We start from the raw sequence: 18,365 nt of genomic DNA, 5'->3' as shown, positions 1-18,365 counted from the left end.
GCCCCGCCAGGTGTACCCTAGCATAGTATTAGTCTCCATATCACTCTAAGCTTCTCATAAGAGATGCGCATTGTCACAAGCCCGATTCCAATGCCGGCCCTGTGCCAGTAAAGACCCTTAAAAAACATCCTGTAAAACTGGTCCGGGCTAATCACTTTGTCCCTGTTAGGCAGGAGCAGGACCAGGAAGCACAGGCTGTGTTCAGACCTGTTTTAGAACATAGCCTGGTGAAAACTGGCAGGGCCCCTTTAAATCCTCCATTTTGTAAGAGGCTGGCTAAACAGGGCAGGAAGCAGCCTCAGCTGAAGGAAGCCCGGCCCCTGAGTAGGACTGGGCGGGGCACAGCAGCCTTAGAACACTTGGAGAGCTGGCTGCAGTAGCGTACTAAGGGGGGGGCGGTCCGCCCAGGGTGCAAGCCCTGAGGGGGTGCTCCCGGCCTTGCCGTTCAGTCCCCCCCACCCCCGAAGGACCGCTCGCACCCCTGGCCTCCCTGCACCACCTTTGAAGCAGCCCGCAGCGGGATCGCGATGTCAGCGATCCCTGAGTTGCTTCGGCGCTGCTTCCTGCGCCGCGGTCCCGCCTCTCCTCTGACGTCAGAAGGTAAATTACAGACTAGTAAGCCTGACTTTATTGCCAGGCAAAAACATGGAAACTATTATTGAAAATTTAATGGTTTAATCAGACAGCATGGGTTCAATCAAGGGAGGTCTTCACCAATTTGCTTGATTTCTTTAAAGGTGTAAATATACGTGGAAAAAGGAGAGCTGGTTGGCATAGTATATCTAGACTTTCAGAAAGCTTTTGACAAAGTTCCTCATGAGAGATTCCTGAGAATATTAGAGTCATGGGATAGGAAGCAATGTTCTGTTGTGGATTAGGAATTGGTTATTGGACAGAAAACAGGGTTAAATGGCCATTTTTCCCAGTGGAGGAAGGTAAATAGTGGAGTGTCACAAGGATTTGTACTGGGACTGGTGCGGTTTAAAATATTTATAAATGATCTGGAAATTGGAACAAGTGAGGTGATTAAATTTGCAGATGAAACAAAACTGTTTGAAGTTGTTAAAATGAATGCAGACTGAAAATTTGCAGGAAGACTAAGTATCCAAATGGCAGATGAAATTTAATGTGGACAAATGCAAAGTGATGCACATTGGAATGAATAATCCAAATCATAGTTACCTGATGCTGGGGTTCACCTTAGGGGTCGGAACCCATGAAGATGATCTAGGTGTCATCATAGACATTATACTGAAACTTTTTGCCCAATGTGTGGTGGCAGCCAAAAAAGCAAACAGGATGCTAGGAATTATTAGAAAAGGGATGGTACATACACTTGCCCCATATATGCAACAATTTTTTACTCATCTGATATCACAAAGATAGCTTCTGGTACCTTCACAGAAGTGACCATCATTGTTATCCCTAAACCGGGTAAGGATTGTCAGTTTGTCACTAATTATAGACTGCTTTCCATGATCAACGTGGATGCTAAAATATTCGCCAAGATTCTGGCAACCAGATTACAGCTGGTCATATCATACTTGATTACTACTGATCAAACCGGATTCATTAATGGCAGACACTCATTTAACAACTCTCGCGTTGGGGGGGGGGAAATCTGGGAGGGTTGTATTATGCTGGAACTGTTCTGCCTTGTTGCTTGTTTTGTTTCTGTTTGTTCTAACCTATGTTGTTTGTATTATATCTTTTATTCATAATAAAAACAGATTTGAGCATAACAACTCTCGCACGTTATTGAACATTATTGCTGCATCTCAATTATCTGCCCCCAAACTTGTTCTCATAGGGCTTGATTCAGAAAAGGCATTTGATAGAGTGGAATGGCCCTTCATTTATGCTACTTTACGCAAATTTGATATCCCTTCTCATGATAAAGGTGTTATATTCAAAGAACAAGAATTTCTATTAATAGTCACCTTTCTGAATCCTTCAAACCTACTAGAGGCACTCGTCAAGGATGTCCATTATCTCCTTTACTCTTTAATTTAGCTTTGTAACCGCTATTGGTGGCCATAAGAGCAAATTCAGACATCCATAGCTTCAAACAAGGTGGCTGCGAAATCAAACTCTCTGCATATGTGGATGATGTTATGCTTTATATAACACCAGATTCTATACCCCAAGTCATTCAGGTAATTGAGTCGTATGCACTGGTGTCGAGCTACAAATTAAACATGTCTAAATCTGAATTAATGCCTCTGAAGTGGAATGAAAGAAACAAACTATCAACTCCTTTGGGTTTTTTATGAAATGCCAATAAATTGAAATATCTTGTCTTCTCATTAGTCCAACTTTGGAGGGTACCGAAAAATTGAATGTAGATTACTTGATGTCTATAATTAAGGACTTAACATATAAATGGTCTCTATTAAAAATCACCTGGTGGGGGCATCTGGCAATGATCAAAATGATGATTCAACTTAAAATCAATTATATATTAGGTATGTTACCATATTTATTACACAAGAATGTGTACTGTGATATTGAAAGAAACCTGAGCAAATTCTTGTGGGAAAATTGCCAACCCCGGATTGCAATGCATAAACTCAAAAATAATAAGTCAAACGGGGGAGATAACTTCCTGGATTTTCTTAAATACCACCAAGCATTCATAATGAGCCAAGGTTCTTTATGGATCCTTAACGATAGCATATCTGATTCCTCCCCCCCACCCCCCCCCCCCCATGGCTGTCTCTAGAAAAATTCCTTTATGGTTTCAACAACCTTTCTCTTATCTTATCATTATCTCCTCCTGTGAAACAAAACAATTATATTTTCCGTTATACATATAAGGTACTTATGCAATTTGACGGTGCTATGAAGATCAGCTGGAAGAACTCTAGTCTTATCTCACTATAGAATAATAACACTTTCAAAATTAAAAACATTGCCTTGAATTGGCCTATTTGGAAAAATTGTGATATATGGTCATTAAAAGATCTTGGGACTAATCGCTGGTTGTCCTTTGAAGAAGTATGTGACAAATTTTTCTTACCTGTCAATCAATTTAATAATTGGCTCCAGTTAAAACACTGCATTTATGCTTCTATACCTGATCTCCTTAAATTGAAATCTACACCTGACTTTCTTCAATATATTGTCACAAACCCCACTTAGGGTGTAGCCTCCAAATGGTACACATTGTTGAGACAAACCTCCTCAGTGTTTACATCACAAATGATGAGCGCATGATGTGTTTACATCACAAATGATGAGCGCTGATTATGAGATTTCAGCTGATGATGAGATAAGGCAAAATGTGGACTAGGGTATTTAAATCCACTCGATCGGCAGCAGTCCTACAATCAGTTTACTTTTTACTGCAACGGTCACATTGAACACCACAGAAAATTGCTAAATTTTCTAATAAAGGCTCCAATCTATGCTGGTCCTGTGGAAAATTTGTAGGCATACTACCTCACATGATTTATCTATGGCCACATTTTAAATTGTATTGGGAAAAAGTCTGGAACACTATATCCATCATTTTAAACATTAAAGAACTCCTACACCTTAAAATTATTATTCTGGGTCAATAGGGCCTTGCACATTCTTTGTCTGAATCCAATGTCCGTTTGCTTAATATATTACTGTTTTTGGCTACAAAAAATATCCTGCATTGTTGGAAGGACTTATCTAAAGTAGAATTCATCGTATGGTGGAACCACGGTATGCATAACTACCAAATTTGAAAGCGTTATCGCGGAAAAACATAACTACTAGTTCTTTCCACCAAATTTGGAGCTCCATCCAAACTTGTGCTTTGGATCATTGACATGTACTTCAGTGTTAATATATGAGTTATCAAATGAAGCTATTCTTTGAAGCTTGTTGGGAACGCTTCATGCATACTATCAGCCATAGTTAAATGTACTGGTCTTACTATATATTGGGCATGAGACACTCGTATGGCCTTATAGTCAACATCATTTTATGTATATCATTTGTGTTATAAGCAACTAGTTGATTTCATGTTATAGTTCAAGCTAGGATGTCTCTGCTTCAAGGTATTAAACGGTCTAGCCCCTAAATATATTACAGACCTCTTCCCATTCCCAACCAACAGACATAAAAGAAAAACACACCTGAAATTTGTCTCCCCTCCGGCTAGAGGGTGTAAATATAAGAGATACCATCAACAACTGCTATCGTACCAGGCAGCCACATGGGGTAAAGACTTAGAAAAACTAATTGCTCACACAAACAACTATGGCGAATTCAGGAAACACCTAAAAACCTACCTGTTCTTGAAATACCTAGGTAACGAACCAGAACATCAGCCCCCCTCATAATACCACCACATACCCGACCCTGTAAATTGTAAACCCCAACCCTAATCACTAACCATGAACACACCATTCAATTCATGGAATATTTCTAAATTTTGTGTTAGCAGCATGGCACTTCCTGGTCTTGCAGCACACAAACTGTTGTTAATATTATTAATGTTGGAATTACCAGATGTACAATGCTATACCCTTTAATTTGCTGTATGTACAGTTTCTTTTTATTGTATTTACAGTTTCTCTTTATTGTAAACCACTTCTCTTTATTGTAAACCGCCTAGAAGTCGCAAGATTGTTGGCGGTATATAAGAATAAAATTATTATTATTATTATTACTGTATATTTGTATATTTTTTTATTAATTGTATATTTCTACTGATTTGTATATTTTGATTATCTTAAAATTAATAAAATATTTTTTTTAAAAAGAAAAGGGATGGTAAATAAGACTAAGGCTATTATAATGCCTCTGTATCGCTCCATAGTGTGATCTCATCTCGAGTATTGCGTTCAGTTTTGGTTGCTATATCTCAAAAAAGATATAGCGAATTAGAAAAGCTCAAAGATGATAAAAGGGGATAAAACTCTTCTTGTATGAGGAAAGACTAAAGAGATTAGGGCTCTTCAGCTTGGAAAAGAGATGACTGAGGGGAGATAAGATTGAAATCTACGTAATTCTAAGTGGAGTAGAACAGGTTCAAGTGAATCCATTTTTTATTCTATCAAAAATTATGAAGATTAGGGATACTCAAGTTAACAGGGAAATACTTTTAAAATGAATAGGAGGAAATATTGTTTCATTCAAAGAATAGCTGAGCTCTCGAACTCATCAAAGGATGTGGTGAACAGCAGTTAATGCTGATGAGTTTAAAAAGTATTTGGACAAGCTCCTGGAGGAAAAGTTCATAGTCTGCTATTGAGACAGACACAAGGGAAGCCACTGCTTGCCCTGGGATCGGTAGCATGGAATGTAATTACTACTAGGGTTTCTGTCAGGTACTTGTGACCTAGATTAGCCACTGTGGAAATTGGGCTAGATGGACCAGTATGGTTATTCTTATGCTTTCTGCTTGCCATAGGCACTTCCGCTTCAGACACAGTATCCAACTAAGGAAGAAAGAGCAATTCTTGCTGGACCTGCAACACATCTTCCAAGTCTCTGTGACACACTAATAGGACATAACACCCCAGTTTTTAAAAAAAAGTACTAATCCATATAGGATAGGTTTCATGGTTATCTATACTGAAGATCAAATATTATTACAAATTTGAATTAATAGACAAAGCAAAATAAAAAAAAAATTGCCAGCTTAAGGAATCTCAAAAGGCTATATATGGAAAGCAGGGAAGGTCTATTCCCACCCATCTACTCAGCACTCTCTCCTATTGTCATCCCTTCTATCTGTCATATCCTCAATCTTTCACTTTCCACTGGAATGGTTCCTAATGCCTTCAACATGCCTTGATTACACCACTCCTCAAAAAATCTTTGTTGGATCCTGCCCACCATTGCCCCATCTTCCTTCTATCTTTCTTATCCAAACTACTTGAACGTGCTGTTTACCGCTGTTACCTTAACTTTATTTCATCTCAATCTATTCTTGACTCACTTCATTAAGTCTTTCGCCCTTTACATTTTACAGAAACTACCCTTGTTAAAGTCTCCACTGACTTGTTCCTTTGACTCCTCTCTCTGCACAAATCCAACAGATTGCTAAAGCCTGTCATGTCTTCCTCTATAATATCACCAAAATCCAACCTTTCCTTTCTGAGCGCTCTACCAAAATCCTTATCCACACTCATATTACCTCTCACCTAGACTCCTGCAACTTCCTTTTTGCAGGTCTTCCACTAAACCATCTCTTCCCTTCAATGCATTCAAAATTCTGATGCATGACTTACCGTATTTTTTGCTCCCTAAGACGTACTTTTTTCCCCAAAAAAGTGGGTGGAAAAAAGGGTGTGTCCTATGGAGCGAATACCAAAATCCCCTCCCCCCCCCCCCCCCGTTACCTTGCAGGACCGCCACTGCCACTGCTGGTTGCACACTGCCGAAAGTAGAAGGGAAAGGCCAGGCAGATGCAGCCATTTCACGCTGCTGGCCCAGAAGCCTTACCCCCAACGTCAATTCTGATGGCGGCAAGAAGGTCCGGGCCAGCCATTGGCAGACTGTCTGAGTCGGTACCTGAAGATAGAGTTGATAGGAGGACATAAAAGTGGAAAAGTAATGGTCCAAGCTGAAAGAAGCAATAAAAATGGCTATCGACCTTTATGTAAAGAAAATAAAACCAAGAGAAAAGGGAAATAGATATATGGTTCTCCAAACAAGTGGGAACCCGAGGCGCCTCAGCCAATCAGTGCCTTAGGCCCCACTCCGTGTATCAGATGATGCGCTGGGGCAGACCCTAAGGCCGCTATTGCGCAGCGGCGGCCAGGGGAGCAGGAGGACTTGCCCCCTACTCCCGAAGATTGTCCTTGGAGCAGGAGGGTCAGGGGACCCCTCCTGCTCCCAACTATTTTAAAGATACGGGGAGGGAGGTGGGTGTAGGGGTAAGCCGGTCGGGGTGGGCCAGGGGGTGGGAGGCCTACGGAGTAGGAGGGACTGATCACCCCTCCTGCTTCCAACTTTTTGGTGGTGGGTGGGCTGTTCCGGGAGGAGGGCAAGTGCCGTGCCGGTCGTGGAGAGGGAGGGCAAGGGCCGTGCTGCAGCATCGGCATTATAATTGTGTTTTTTTTGGGGGGGGTTTAAGCCCTTATGGCAGGAGGGAGTTGGCATCCCTCCTGCTTGGGTGGCACGTTTTCTTCGAGGAGGGGCGCATTTGTGGGGGGGGGTACATTTTTTTGACAGGCCTGCCATGGAAAAAAATGAATAAAAAAGACAGGCAGGCCTGTCAAAAAACCTGCAGACCTGTCGGTAACTCAGTTATCGACAGGTCTGCAGCAGTTGGATTTGCCAATAGTAAAACCTGATTCAAAATAGCCAAGCAATTGTTAGTGAATCAATTGCTTGGCTATTTTGCATGGGGTTTTGCTAATTTGCATGGGAGGGTTGGGATCGGATCGCTACAGCTGTTAGTGAATGGGGTTGGAGGGAAATTTGGTCGCAAAGGGCTCGCAAGCCGATCGGTACACGATCGGTTTGCTTTGTGAATCTATCCCTAAAGCCAGTATTGGACAGACTTGCATGGTCTGTGTCCCATATATGGCAATTTGGTTTAGAATGGGCTTGGGAGGGATTTGATGGGAACTCCAGTAATATGGACTGCTCTGGGCAGACTTTTATGGTCTTTAGCCCACAAATGATAATTTGGTTTAGATAGGCTGGAGTGAGCTTCGATGGCAACTGCAGTAGTTTGAACCTGGACAGACTTCTAAAGTCAATGGCCCAGATATATCAAAGAAAAAAAGACAATTTAATCATTAATTTATAATGCAGATTGGATGAACTTGTTAGGTCTTTATTTGCTGTCATGTTTCCTCAGCTCCTGTAATCCACTGGATTCCAGAAACATCACTATTCTCTGTTTTAAAAAGTTTCCATTAATTTATTTACCACAGAAGTCAGGCTTAACGGCCTGTAGTTCCCTACTTCTTACTTCCGCTTTTGTGAAAAGGGACCAACCTTTTCCAGTCCTCCAGTACCACTCCCAATTCTAGAAAAGCATTGAATATATCAAAGTGTATCCGCCAGAGCTTCCCTAAGTTTCTTCAGTACCCTCGGATGTACACAATCTGGCCCCATCGTTTCGCCATCTTTTAGTTTAGCTAGCTCCTCACAAACACAATCCTCTGAAAATTGATCACAGTCTGCCTTATCTCCATCACTATTTGAGTTTGTCTTCTGCCGTCCTGTTCCTGGCACTTTACATAATGGGGGAAAATAGTTAACCTATTAATTTGGTTCCCCCTAAATTAAGTAACTCTTTCTAAAACAGTTTGTATACTGAGGGGACCATGTTCTTAAATATTTTCTCTCATTTTGAATCTATAATTCGAAATATTACAGTAATCTAAATAGTGAATCTTTTATAAAGGAAATACAACTCTCCTTTGTTTGAGAAGAAAATTATTGCATATTTATAAAACATGTTGGCATTAATTATTTCAATTTAATTTTTATTGTAGGTGTGCTTTGGAACTTGTCTTCATGTGATGTAGTAAAGATGACAATCATTAGAGATGCTTTATCAACATTGACCAACACTGTGATAATACCTCATTCTGGGTGGAACGATTTTGCTTTTGACGAGGACCATAAAATGAAATTCCAGTCTTCACTGGTTTTACGGAACACCACTGGATGCATGAGGTAATATTTGCACGTCTGAAATAAATCAAGTTGTTTCATATCATGTTTTGTAGTGAGTTTCTTAGTGTAGAATTATTATTGATCTCTTTAATTGATACCTTGCGATTAGGGATGGATCATAATAAGACATTCTGTCTAGTGTCTTTAGATTTATCTGGAGCTTTTGACTCAGTTGATCTTAATAAATTGTTGGGTAACCTGTATAATCTTGGGATACATGATCTTGTGTTTAACTGTTTTCAAACCTATCTTCTAGGATAATCCTTTCAAGTGAGAAATGGATGTAAGATCTCAAATATATATTCAACTAGGACAGGAGTATCACAAGGTTCTGCTCTTTTTGCCTTATTATTCAATATCTACGTGGCTGCTATAGGGAAATTATTTGAAACTTTAGGCATAGACTATTGAATATATGCAGATGACATATTTTCTTTCCAGTTGATGGATGGAATGATAATTTTGAGAAATCATTGAGTGAATATATGAGTAAAATTGAGAAGTGGATGGGAAAACATGGTTTGAAAAAAGTAGATAAAACTGAAATAATGTTGGTAGGAAAATTGAATCCTCAATGGCCTATGGAAGTGAAAATATTTGATGTTCTCCCGGTGCATGAGTTCAAGACTATTTTAGGTGTAAGATTAGATTCTGGGCTAACAATGAAGTTGCAAGTAACCAAGACTATTCAAGCTTGTTTTGCACAGATGCATTTGTTGCATCGATTTAAACCAATGCTAGCACCATACGATTTACGAACTGTAGTTCAGGTTATGGTCTTGTCAAGACTTGACTACTGTAATGCCCTTTATCTTGGAATAACAAAGGCTAGATGTAAAGCGTTACATGTTACACAGAACGCAGCAGCAAGATTGATAATGAGTTTGTCTAAATATGACCATATTTCACCTCATCTCCAAAAACTCCATTGGCTACCAGTCACCTTCAGAATATAGTACAAATTTTTAATGATTTGTCACCAATTTTTGTATGGAAATATTCCAGAAATGATTAAAAATAGCATATCTAGTTATATTTAAAAATGATCTTTGCATTCTGAGAATTTGGCTCTGCTGTGAATCCAAGATAGTAGATACTGGCAAAAAGACTTTTTTGCTGTGCAGGAGTTAAGATTTGGAACTTTCTGGTTGGACAGATGCAGAATTGTTGTGAGAGGTGTATGTTTAGAAAATTACTTAAAACAGTTATTTGTTAATGCTTTCTTTTAGACATACCTTTTTTGGTAAACCTGATGAACTGTTTATGATCCACACTTATGATATTAATCTGTATCCATGACATGTTGTTAACTTTTATCTGGTTTTAAGCTCTGTTTCTATGCAAAGCTATGTTAGTATTTTTTACCCATGAATTTTAAGACTTCTTTGTATGTTTATTTTACTATGGACTCCTTTTATGAAGCTGTGTTAGGGCATTAACGTGTGGAATAGCGTGTGCTACATTGCCCCATGCGCTAGACGCTTACGCCAGCATTGAGCTGGTGTTAGTTCTAGCCCCATAGCGCGCAGTGTAGCGTACGGTAATTTCCTACTAGTGCGCCTTAGTAAAAGGAGCCCTGTGTTTTAAGATTATATATGTATATCTTGTTAACCGTTTAGTTGTAAACGGTATAGAAATTTTTAAAATAAATTATAATGTTATGGCAAAGTTTGAGAAATAGGAAGGGAGTGGAAGGGAGAGAAACAAAGGAGAGGAGAGGGTATTATAAAGGGGGAGGAGAGAAGAGGGGAAAGGATGGTAGGAAATACTGATTAAAAAAAGTTTGCCAAGTGGTCAGGGGTGTAGCCGGTTCTCTGATATTTTTTTTATTTTTTTTTTTGGGGGGGGGGGAGGAATGGACTAGGAAAAGCAATACATTCTCTTTCATCCCATCCCCCACCACCACCCCTGCATTAAAAATGCCTTTACTGGTGGATGCCAAGGCCCCACCATCCAAATAAATTGTTGTTAGGTTGCTTCACTCCTTGCTGCTGTAGGAAACAGGAAGTCAGCAGCATGCCACCAACACTGGAATGCCACAAAAATGCTCAGTTCTTGGTCAAACTGAACATGTTCAAGGAGTCCCACCGACTTCTGTTTTCCTTATCAGAAAGAAGAGGAGGGGAGCAGACCAATAGCAAATATCTTTGTATAATAGGGCTTTTAGCAATCCTACCAGCCATTTAACAGGTACTGCAGGTTTAGAGGGGCCCTGACCCCAAAGTTGTGGGGTCCAGGTCTCAAGGCTGTCTGTGGCTACACCACTATTTATGGTATGTTTGATTTTTTTTTTTTTTCCTATGTCAATTGAATATGGTTGGTACCTAACATTTGTTAAGAGAGCTATATTATCATATGTAGATAAATATTGGGCACTGAGTTAATGCATGTTTACTGGATGGTGTTAATAAAAATATTTCAGAGTAAATTATAGTGTTGTATTAAAGCCATAGTACTACTTAACAGTCATCAAAATATCTTTAACTGTCTCTTGCTCTTTTCTATTGTGTTGGTCTTCTTTCTAAGTGTCCTCTTTGTTTGAAAAGCTATTTTATGGTTTGATGGCGTTAAATAGGTGTATGTACCTTAAAGTCTGGCTATTTCTCATGATTAAAAAAAAAATAATTTTCTCAAGGTTTTGCTTTACTTTTATGTGACTCATTCGTTTAATTGCTTAAGAACATAACATAAGAATTGCCATACTGGGATAGACCAAAGGGCCATCATGCCCAGTATCCTGTTTCCAACAGTGGCCAACATAGATCCCAAGTACCTAGCTAGTTGCTAAGTAGTAAAATAGATTTTATGCTGCTTATCCTAGGAAAATGGATTTATCAAGCCATCTCAATAATGGCCTATGGACTTTTCCTGTAGGAAATTATCCAAGCCTTTTTTAAACCCCGCCAAGCTAACTGATTTTACCACATTCTCTGGCAACAAATTCCAAAGTTTAATTATGCATTGCATGAAGAAATATTTTCTCCAGTTTGTTTTAAATCTACTACTTAGTAGCTTCATCACATGTCCCCTAGTGCTAGTATTTTCCAAAAGAATGAACAAGCGTTTCACATCTATCCTTTCTACTCCACTTAGTATTTTATAGATCTAACATAACATGGCATTTATATCCTGCGAAACCTCTCGCCTCTCAGATCCATGTGGCTTACAATTGAAGAGAAGCTGGCACAGTAACAGCGAACTACAAATAATTTAACAGCTGATCTTTATAAATTTTCATTTATACAGAATATCATAAGAACTTACTAAATATGACTTTAAAGATTTTCTAAAGTTCATGAAAGAAACTGAGGTAATGTGAAGTTTGCAAAAAATCAGATTCCAAAGAGCTGAGTGGTAGGAGAGTAATAGGTTATGGTGTTTTTTATGATAACCTCTAACTGAGGGAAATTCAAATAAGTTTGAGAGCCGTACTGAGCGTCTTGAACTGTGGAAAAATGAAATGTTCCATTAAGTAGTTTGGGGCCAACCCATGCAAGACCTTAAAGCATAAACAACCCAGCTTAAAAAGTACTCTGGCCTCAAAAGGAAGCCAATGCAAAATTTTATAGTAAGGCGTAATGTGATCTGATTTATTCAGACAAACTGCTGTATTTTAGACTAAGCAGAGACGATCTAGATTTTTATGTAAGTCTCCTAGATGAACAATATTACAATAGTCCAAAGTGCTCAGTATAAGTGATTGAACTAGTAATCTAAAGGTGTTAGTATGAAAATAGAATCTAATTGCTTGAAGTTTCCAAAGAGCAAAAAAGCATTTTCGAACTAGGGTGTCAACTTGTTTTGACATAGATAAATTCGTATCTAAATAAACCCCCAATATTTTGATAAATGGAGCAATAGGATACGACATTCAATTTAAAATCAGAGTTTCCTCATCATTTTTTTAAATGGAGAACAGAGGAAGAATCTGGTTTTATCTGTATTTAACTTCAATCTAAACTCTTTCATCCACTGATCTAACTAAGGAAATATCATCACCCCTGAGCCTTCTCTTCTCCAAGCTGAAGAGCCCTAGCTGCTTTAGCTTTTCCTCATAGGGAAGGCGTCCCATCCCTTACTTTTGTTGCCCTTCTCTGTACAAGTTTCAAGTTTGTTTAAAATTTCTTATACCACCATTACCAAGAGTTCTAGGCAGTTTACACCATAAGAAACTGAACAATCAGTGAAATACATTCATACCATAAAAATAAAATCATTATAAAAAGTTAAAAATGAATTACAATCTTAAAAATACCCAACTAAGTAATAAATTTGTCAAACAAAGAAGACTTAACTAATTTTCGAAAAGCCAAGATTGTAGTTTACCTGCCTGAAATGCTAAGGTCTTATCAAAAAAGGTCTTATATCTGATACCATTTGGCTTATGATAGGCAAATAAGTAGCAACTTCTTGTATTCTTTGATAGTCTATATAACTCAAAATGAGGAGACAAGTAAATTGGAGACTCTCCTGATATCAACTTAAAGCAAATGCAAGAAAATTTAAATAGTACTCTTGCTTCCAACGCTAACCAGTGCAATAAATGATAATATGGGCTAATATGGTCATTCTTCTTCAGACCAAATATCAGTCGAACAGCGGTATTCTGAATTATTCTCAGTCTTCTTAAAATCAGACTTCTAGGCAGTGTGCAAAAATACTATATAATAAACAGAGAAGATACCATAAAAACAGATTAAAAATTAACAGTTCAAGACAATACCAGGGTATGTTAGTACAACAAATGACATGACATACAGACTTACCGTACTTCAAACAAATTGGAAAAGGGCAAAACTACTATCTTTGGAGAAAAGAGCTCAGAGAAGGGAAAAACAATAGGAAGGGAATAAAAATAAAAGAGCATTGTTTTAGTCCTTAGAAGGACAATTATTGTCCAAACACATCCTCTTCTAAATCTACTATATCTTTTTTGAGTTAGGGTGACCAGAATTGCACACAGTATTCAAGTTGCAGCCATACCATCGAGTGATACAAGAGCATTATAACATTTTCATCTTTGTTTCCATTTCTGTCCTGATAATTCCTAACATTCTCTGCTTTCTTAGCCGCTGCCACACATTGGCTTCAGGGTGATGGCAAAAAGTTTTGATGAACCACATAGTAATAGTAGCATGTTAATTTCCATAGGATCATAATAGTAGCATTTCTTTAACATGGAGAGAATTAAACTTGAAATGCATAAAGGCCCTTTTGCCAAACTGCTTTAAAAAGTGGTCATAGCACATCTTTATGCAAGTCATTCTAACATTCTAACGTCATTTTTTCCACATGGAGAAAATAGCCACTCTTTATTTTTTGAATTAATGGCCACACACTGATTTTCCCATTAGAACATGGCCATTAGCACATGAGCCCCTACCTCTACCTATTTTATGGGCAGTAAGGATTCACTCACTAATAATGTGCTAATCAGTCTACTACCTGAAAAAGAAGTCCATAGGCCATTATTGAGATGGGTTAGGGAAATCCACTGCTTATTCCTAGGATAAGAGCATAAAATCTGTGTTACTACTTGAGACCTAGGTTGGTCTGTTGGAAGCAGGATTCTGGACTTGATGGACTTTTGGTCTGTCCCAGTATGGCAATTCTTATGTTATGTATTGTCCGCCCCCAGCACTGCTAAATATCTATTATTTAGCACATGGGAAGTTGCACACTGATTGTAAAATTACCATTTGGTGCCTAAGCGCACCCCGCGGTAAAGCCTTTTCTTGCTGTGGTAAACATGTATTAGTACCTACCGCAGCTTAATAAAAGAGCCCATAGTTTGCCTTAAAAATAAAATTTAAAATGGGGATAAAAATGGACATTTAATGATTTGTGCATGTTCTGTCAAGTAAATTATTTTAACAAGTAAATTATTTTAAAAATAAGCTGCTTCACAGTTTTATCAGCATTTGTTAGGCTAAAGGTACTAGGAAAATGTGACCTCAAGGAAATAATTTATAATATAACATCACTGCTCATACAGTCAGATCAGGCAAAACAGACCAGAATGGGCTGGTGTAGGGCTTTGATGGCTACTCCAGTAGTGGGAAAGTGATGCCAGTGCTGGACAGACTTCTACGGTCGGTGTCTCATATATGGCATAACTGATTAGCCATTGGGTTGGAGTGGGTTTTGACAAAAACTCCAATAGTTGGAATATAGCGCCAGTGCAAGGAAGACTTTTCTACATGTCTGAATCCTGGAAATTTCAAGGATGGATCAGGATCAAGTATATGTATTTTTTATACCGCATTCATATAATAATAATAGCTTTATTTATATCCTGTCATACCTATTCAGTTCAAGACGATATACAGTAAAGTAGAAATACAGTATGGATACCGCTGGTATTGATGGAAATGAAGATTACAGCATTGATTTAGAGGGGGGAGAGAAGAGGGTGAGATTGCGCAGGTAGGAAGGGGTGCGGGTTGGGATTGTAGGTGGAATGGAAGGGTTTCGAAGGATCAGATAAACTTGTTGAATAAGTGGGATTTCAGAGATTTTCTGAAGGATTGGTAAGATGGAGAATTTAAGAGGAGGGCACTTAAGGTGTTGTTCCAGATGCCTGCCTGAAAGAAAAAGAGTCCTATCAAGGAATTTTTTATATCGACATCACTTCAGTTGTTGGAAAAATAATGGAAGTGTTGCTGAAAGAAAGGATAGTGTACTTCCTTGAATCTAATGGGTTACAGGATCTGAGGCAACATGGCTTTACAAAAGGTAAATCGTGCTAAACGAACCTGATTGAATTTTTTGATTGGGTGACCAGAGAGCGGAATGTAGATCAATGTAGTAGATAGTTGATTCATGAGGTCTTGGTTCAAGAGGGTGCAGGTGATGATTTCAAGGTCTTCAGTGGATTTAGAATCAATAATTTGGAAGTTGAAATGATCTTATAAGATGATGGTGATTCCACCACGTCTTTTAGAGCTTGGGGAGAGGGAGATGATTTTGTAGCCGTTGGATTAGATGTCATTGATGATTATGTCATTGTCTGAGATGAGCCATGTCTCGGTTAGGAAAACTAGGTCTAGCTTGGAGATGGTTAGCCAGTCTTTCACAAGTTGGGCTTTGTTTCTAATGGAGCGAATGTTGAGGTAGGCACTGGAGAAAGTGCTGGAGTTTGAGGGTGGAGTGGGATCATTGAGGGTGATGTTCCGAAGTTCTTGTTGTACAATCCTGCTTTATTCCAGGAACAGGGATTGTTTCCGTCTACCTGCCAAGACTCCATAGGAAGCCTCAAACTTCAGAGACTTAAACCCCTCCCCTTCTTACCTCATCACTGTCCCTGTAAGCATCAGTTTTCCTTCCTACAAGCCAGACTTTGGGAGCTTGTCTTTTCTGTTTTCCCCTGCGGGACATGTTACATGCACCCCTGCCCTGAATGACTGTGACATGGAACAGACTTGCATGGTGGTTACGACCCCTCTCGCTATCCAGGGGCCTTCCTCTCTGGATCTCGGATTGGGTGATTCTGTCTATGGATGCGAGTCTCAAAGGTTAGGGAGTAGTGTGTATGTCCATCCCTCTTCAGGACCAGTGGGCTCCCTCAGAATGCAAGTGGTCGATCAGTCGCCTGGAGCTTCGGGAAATTTAGCTGGCTCTTCTCCACTTCGAGGGTCATCTCCATCATTGAGCAATCCATGTATTCTCGGACAGTGCCATGGTGGTAGCTTATATCAATTGACAGGGGAGCACAAGGAGTCCTTCCCTGAGCGTGGAAGCTCAGCTTCTCTTCTGGTGGGCAGAGAGACACCTATTGACGCTGTTAGCGGTGCAAGTGGCAGGAGTGGACAAAGTTCAAGCAGATTTTCTCAGTCATCAGACTCTGGATCCTGGAGAGTGGTTTCTGTTTCAAAGAGCATTCAATTGCATAGTAGATCAGTGGAGGCATCCCACTTTCAATCTCATGGCGACTGTGGTCAACAACACAGCAAATAATTTCTTCAGTCGCCATCACTAGGCCAGCAGCAAGGCCTGAATGCTCTGGTTCAGCCCTGGCTACGGGAAGGTCTCATATATGTCTTCCCTTAGTCTAAGTCAATCTATAGGTTTCACCACTTACGCTTATGCAGACGATATTCAATTGACCCACCCATTTAACCCCAAAAATCCTAATGAAATATTTCTAATCAATCAAAAACTAGAAAAAATAAAAAATTGGCTCACACAAAATAAACTAGCTCTAAACATAACAAAAACTAAGGCCTTATTCTTCCCAATGAAGCAGGGATTAAAATTATCGGCTCCTTTCTTAATAGACAATATACCAATTGGGTTAGTATCATCATTAAAGTTATTAGGAGTTATCATCAATGACAAATTCTCTTATCAAGAGCACATCAGCAATGTAGTCAAATGTTGCTTTTATCGTTTGCGCTTAATTCGCTCTATGTCTAAGTTCCTAGAACCGAAATCCTTAAACATTTTAATACATTCCCTCGTCATATCTAAATTAGATTACTGTAATTCACTTCTGTTACATATCACTCAAAAGGAAAAAAAAGTTTGCAAATAATCCAAAATACCGCAATTAAAATTATTCACAATGGTAAAAAATATGATCATGTAACACCTTTTTTAATAGACTCACACTGGCTTCCCATTAATCAACGAATAATATACAAAATACTACTCTTAACATTTAAAACATTATCCACTAATGAACCACAATTTATAGACCAGTTTCTAGTTCCATATAACTCGACTCGTTCCCTGCGGTCTACAACACAAGGGCTGCTTATGATTCCTTCCTTGAAAATCATTGGAACCAGACGTCATGACATATTTTCAGTTATGGCCCCTCTTACCTGGAATACTCTCCCCTTATACATAAGAGAAGTTAAAGATCTTAATTTATTTAAAACTAATTTAAAAACTCTTCTTTTCAAAGCTTCTTTTAATCTTTAAAATAACTCTTTTTATCCATTTTATCCCAATCCTAATGTTTTTTCCTCTACTCGGCTTTTGCTCTCTTTTCTCTTGAAAAACAGCAATTTTGTAACTTTTTGCCCACCTTTGCCCTTTCCTTATGTATCTAAGTTCGTCTGTACTGTCAGTGTTTTCTTTCCCCCCTTTTAAGGTTGTATACAATATATTTTTAAATGTTACTCACTTAGTATGCAATAAGCGATTTATCAAATTCAATAAAACTTGAAACTTGAACTTGAATAGGGCATCTGTTGATATGGATAGCAGCCCAGGGAGGTCTGGTGATCCTGGTCACACCCAATTGGTCGAGGCAGTCGTGATATGCTGACTTGGTTCAGCTCCAGCAGGATTGGGGGCTCCGGCTAGCTTGTCATTCTCACCTCCTTATGCAGGGTCCAATTTACGCTGCAGAATCCAGACTGCTTTGGTCTTATGGCATGGCTATTGAGCACACAGCCTTAACTAGCCAGGGCTATTCTTCAGCTGTGATTGCCATGTTGTATCACCACAAAAATAAAACCACAGTGGCTATCTATGCAATGACTTGGAGAAGTTATCCTGAAACAGGTGGACCCATCTGTTCCATCAGTTCCTCATGTTCTGGAGTTTCTGCAGGATGACCTGAAGAAGGGCCTAGCGGTAGCTTCTCTTGGGGTGCAGATTGCTGGTCTTTCTTGTATGGGTCCTCCTTTGATTTGATCATTGGCAGCTCATCCGGATGTAGCTCATTTTCTACAGGGCTCTCTGCGACTTAGTCCTCCATTGTGCCTACCCTCTCCGACTTGAAATCTTAACCTAGT

At 39.1% G+C, this 18,365-nt stretch overlaps 1 protein-coding gene across 3 annotated transcripts in view; it reads left to right on the top strand.

Annotated features, from left to right (window-relative positions):
- The window catches only part of PKP4 (plakophilin 4), a 287,449-nt gene that overhangs the window by 196,624 nt on the left and 72,460 nt on the right, over positions 1-18,365 (top strand). For all 3 annotated transcript variants that reach the window (XM_033944462.1, XM_033944460.1, XM_033944461.1), the window contains exon 13: positions 8,436-8,619. In XM_033944462.1, coding sequence (XP_033800353.1) covers positions 8,436-8,619 — 184 coding nt within the window. The remainder of the gene's footprint in view (positions 1-8,435; positions 8,620-18,365) is intronic.

Source organism: Geotrypetes seraphini, chromosome 5, assembly GCF_902459505.1.
Source record: "Geotrypetes seraphini chromosome 5, aGeoSer1.1, whole genome shotgun sequence".
In the NCBI taxonomy this organism is placed as follows: domain Eukaryota; kingdom Metazoa; phylum Chordata; class Amphibia; order Gymnophiona; family Dermophiidae; genus Geotrypetes; species Geotrypetes seraphini.
This window is presented reverse-complemented; position numbering and strand designations above follow the sequence as displayed.